The 5071-nt window shown below is 39.8% G+C and overlaps 1 protein-coding gene across 1 annotated transcript in view; it reads right to left on the reverse strand.

Annotated features, from left to right (window-relative positions):
- Positions 1-3115: 3115 nt before the first annotated feature.
- rab39bb (RAB39B, member RAS oncogene family b) overlaps positions 3116-5071 on the reverse strand; it is a 13421-nt gene continuing 11465 nt past the window's right edge. The window contains exon 4 of the mRNA XM_005747945.1: positions 3116-5054. Within this exon, the coding sequence (XP_005748002.1) occupies positions 4809-5054 (246 nt within the window). The 3' untranslated portion in view covers positions 3116-4808. The remainder of the gene's footprint in view (positions 5055-5071) is intronic.

Below are 5071 nucleotides of genomic sequence, written 5' to 3' on the forward strand. Positions count from 1 at the left end.
ACACATCTCTAAGATCTTTCTCTTAGTAGAAGAGAAAAGATCTGCGAACTGGAATCAGATGATCATGGCAAGAGTGCAAGAACCAATATGTGGGAACGATAGAAAGGCAGACTTGGACTACTGGGAACCAGTTTTCTACAAGAACCGGTTCTCAATTCCAGTCCCTAATGATTCAGCAAGGCAGAGGAAGGAAACACTTCTTAAAGCGGTTGTGAGATGAAACATTTCAAAAACAGGAGGACATCAGGGAGAGAGCGCTCAGGCGTTTTTTATTATTCCTGTAAGGACTTTTCTGAAGATCGATCTTTTCCGTCTGGCGACAGCATTTCACTCACTTCAATGAGGAATAATGCAGTGTGTATAGCTGTGGAAATGGGTTATTATAATTAGAATAGTTTCTCATAAACTCTCAAAACATGTACATCACTTTTCAAAGCTTTCAGAGGAGTGTTTTGCTTTGACTCGAAATTATTACTCTAATAGGACAACTCAGTGTAAAATCCCCCTTAACGATACATTCATGTAAAAATAAAATGACAGACACAAAACTCTTTGGAAACACTTAAAAAGAAGGCATACAATGTGAGAAAATGAAGACATATACTTATCCTCACTGGCCGACAGAGGACTGTAATGCTCATTCATTTAAAAAACAAAAGAAAAAGAATAATCAGTGCTGTGATCATAGCAGGAATGTATATCTGGTTACAGACAACCAGAGTAAAACATTTAATCAAACCATAAGTTTCCTACATCTACAGCAGCATCCTAGTTACACAGAAGAGACAGAGAGGAAAAAAAGGGAAATTTTTAAAAATGATATATAGATATCTACATGTACACCAAACAATCCAGGTTCTTTAGATGAATATTTTAAGGTACATTTAATTGCTAAGAACCCTATAACCGTCTATATGTTCCTTCTCCGTGTTTAAAATGGCTTTAATTACACTCATATACACTCACCAGCCACTTTATTGGGTACACCTCCCTAGTTTTAATTCTTCGTGGCATAGATTCAACAAGGTGCTGGAAACAGTACTCAGAGATTTTGGTTCATATTAACATGACAGCATCACACAGTTGCTGCAGATTTGTCGTCTGCAAATCCATAATGAGAATCTCCCGTTCCACCACATCCCAAAGGAGCTCTGTTGGGCTGAAATCTGGAGACTATGGAGGCCATTTGAGTGCCGTGAACTCATTGAAATGTTCAAGAAACCAGTTTGAGATGATCTGATCTTTGTGACATGCTGTGTTATCCTGTTGGAAGCAGCCATCAGAAGAGATGGTCGTGGTCAGTAACAGTATTCAGGTGGGCCGTGGTGTTCCATCCCCCCTACTACTACTTCCCTCTGTTAATACTATCCATAACTATCCATATGCATATAGTGCTGCAGAACTGTGTCCCCCCCCCCAGCATGTTTGCACTGAGTAGGAGATGCTCTGTATCTCATTGTACAACTGTAAGAAAATATCCCCCACACCATTACACGACGACCAGTCTGAACCGTTAAAACAAGGCACGGTGGATCCATGCTTTCATGTCATTTATGGCAAATTGGGACCCTACCATACGGATCTCACAAAAGATATAAAGACTCATCAGACCAGGTAGCAGTTTTCGAATTTTCTATCATCTAACTTTGCCTGTGTGAATTGTAACCTTATCTTACTGTTCTTAGTCTACAAAAATGGCAGCCAGTGTGGTCTTCTGCTGCTGTACTCCACACTGATCATTTAAAGATGGTCTTCTGCATCCTTTGGTTGTACCGGGTGGTTTACTGTTGAATTCCTGTGAGCTCGAAGCAGTCTGTCCATTTTCCTCTGAGCTCTGACTTCAACAAGGCATTTTCACTCAAGCTCACTGGATATTTTCTCTGATGAGTGTGGCGGGGCGTGGCCTGCGGTGCCGTGCAGAGGAGGCGGACGCACCGCCACAATGAGAAAAAATCTCTATAAACTCAGTAGAGCAACAGAAATAATCAGATGGTCTACATGGCAGCAACAACTATGCCATGTTCAAAGTCAAATTAACTTTCTCTCCCATTCTCATAGTGCACACTAAAGGCAGTCTAACATGTAACTCCAACCCTATGTTGGGATCAGATATCTTTATTTTATTAACACACTCAGTTTATACTTTAGCAGGTTGTCTTGACCATGTCTACACACCTAAAATGCATTGCATTTTTGCAACACAATTGGCTGGTTAAATATTTTCATTAACGGGTATCTGAACAAGTGTACCTAACAAAGTGACTGGTGTGGGTATGTAGGTCAGGGTAAGCAGAGTATTATATTTAGTCCAGTGCTGATTTCTGCAGAACATGACATATAAATGGCTAGAAAGTTGCCTGCTGATTTTCTCTACTCACTGTTTTGTTTGTTGTCTGGTATTTTAAAAAAAAAACTGTAATAGTGTAAAATAATAATATTAATTCAAGAGTAAAATTACTTTAAAAGCAATCGGGTTTTTTTGCAGAATATGTTCAGTCAAAGGACCGATGAGGCTAGCAGCTGTTAGCTTAGCTTAGCAGTCAAAATAGGGTGAAAGCTAGTCTCTGTGCAAAACGTTAACATCTTATTTCTCGCTTAAGTTGTACAAAAATGTGCAGAAATAAAAATTTGTTATTGTAGTTAGGTCAGTATTTCCATTCATGGCAAAGTAGCTGTACCTCTGGTCTTAATGATGATGTAATTATTTACTATTTAAGCCTTTTAAAGAAATTTACTAAAGGTATCCCTTAAAAATAAATATAACATAAGGCAGACAGCTGTGATTTAATCATTCAAGTAACCCACAAATACTGAATTTTGCATCAAGATTAAAATTATAGTAAAATTGGGCTAAATGTGGCTAAAACTTCACGCTCTTAAACCTCTAGGTCACAAATAAACATATTTTAACAACATTTTAATGATTATATATCCACATTCAAATTCAGACTGTTTGAAATATAGTCATTTGAGATCTCAAATGTTCCCCTTTGTTTTAAATCTACCCTCATGGCCATCTTATAAATAGTATAACTCAAGTAATCATGGCAGTGACATCCACTTGAAGCTTTGTGTTAAATTAAAAACAAAAGTTAGATATGATACACTTACCCACACACATTAAAAAAATTGTATACTACTTGCTCAGAAAAAAAAAATAGTATCCCCTGTATTAGAAGCTTCAGTTCTGTCTGTCTCGTCTTGCATTGTGGGTAATGTGGTTCTTTTGTGGAGTCCATTTCCCTTCAATGCATCTCTTTCCAATGTATCTGTTTCTTTTGCCTAGGTCGCTTGTTTTCCTTCTTCAAATGCCCCAAATGGTACCACATTTAAGACGAACTTGGTTACTAAGGTGCTGTTTGGCTCCATTTCGCTCCTGTTAATCCACCTTAAAAAGTGTCTCATTGAAAGGTAAACCAGCACAAAATTTTTACAAGAATCCACCTGGGTTACACAGCTGTACACGTTGACTTTTCTTGCTTGAGGAGTCCATTAGAAACTGGATGTGCAGTATGGTGTTTAGCAAAATGATAGTGGATGTAACCATGTAGTCAATGTCACTGAGCTTACAGGAGGCCTAAACTGCTTCAAAGTCAAATAAAATAGCAACAAAATCACGTTTTATATATTTAGGACCTCCAGGACGTCTCCATTGAGCTTTGATGGTTGAAAATGGAGATAGAGTAATGTGCAGAAATCTTGAGTAGCCTCTCATTTCTCTATATTTTGCTTTCATGGAGCCAGATTTTCTTGTCATTTTTTAATGTGGTCTCGAGCAATAGTTGTCCAGCCTTTCTGAAGGTCTTTCAGGGGTGGGGGGGTTGTTGTTAAGCCACTGAACTATTGACCTTTGAATCCAAATTTCACATTTTTGGTTCAAATTCTCACATGTGCAAAGGACATCAGTAGAGAAGTACAACAGTGAGTGCCAAGAGCCATCAGTAAAACATGATGGAGGCTCTGCCATGTTTGGGGCTGCATTCCAGCCAGTGGTGTTGGAGATTTTGTCAAAATAAATGCTATGATCCACCACTCAATATCATCTGGAAAGCATCTGCATTTTCAGCATGACAATGATCCCAAAAGCACTTCCTATGCAGTACAAATATACCCGGATAGAAAAGCACACAGTGGAGCAATATCAGTCATGGACTGGCCTCCCCAGAGCACGGATCTTAACATAACTGAAGCAGAGTGGGATAGTCTTGGGATTGTGTATTTGCACATTTTAGGACATTATTGCAACTATTTCCTATTTTCCAAACACAATATTTAAAACATTAGGCTGACTCAAGATTTTGGCACAGTACTGTAGATGCTAATCAAATAATCAATGAGGTTGAATCTAAGTACACTACACTGAAAATGCTGAAAAAGATGTTGGACACTAACGTAGGAGTGATAGCTTTCAGTGCGATCGTGTAATTGCATATTGAGAGGAGAAGGCTAGGGAGCAGAGAGGTGACCGAAGACTTAAACGGAGGAAGAAACATGAAATGGATCATCTTTCTAAGGCTTTTGCAAGGGAGGTTTATTCAGGAAAGAAGCCCAAAACAAAAGAAAAGGGAGCCCTCAAATGAGCATCTTTAATGGGCGCAACCATTTTTAGTCTTACACCCACATTCAAGGTGTTCTTCTCCATGATCTACCAGCCTTTTTGTTAAAATATGCCAAACATCCCTTTCTGTGTCTTTTCTAAGAAAGAACAACGAGGGTTACCACCAGTTTTCAGTCAGAGGGCTGACACCTCAGTCCGTCAGCTACCCCTCTCTGATCCACTTCACTCCCCTATCTTCAGTCTTCCCAGATCAACAGAGACAGCGGCGGTCACTCTTGGTCACTTCCTCGGATGAGTGAACCACATTGGGCACAAACCCACTCTTCACACCCTCCCAGCCCTCCTGGATGGTGATGTCACCAGACCGAACCAGGGCGAAGATGTCTCTGGTCAGCTCAGTGAAGGCGTGTTCCACATTGATGGCGTCACGGGCTGACGTCTCAACATAGCGCATCCCATACGCCCCAGCCAGTTTCTCTGCTTCTTGGCGGGTCACCTACAAGATCAAATGAG

This window comes from Pundamilia nyererei, unplaced genomic scaffold, assembly GCF_000239375.1.
Source record: "Pundamilia nyererei isolate P.nyererei 1_Seehausen unplaced genomic scaffold, PunNye1.0 scaffold00209, whole genome shotgun sequence".
Taxonomy (NCBI): domain Eukaryota; kingdom Metazoa; phylum Chordata; class Actinopteri; order Cichliformes; family Cichlidae; genus Pundamilia; species Pundamilia nyererei.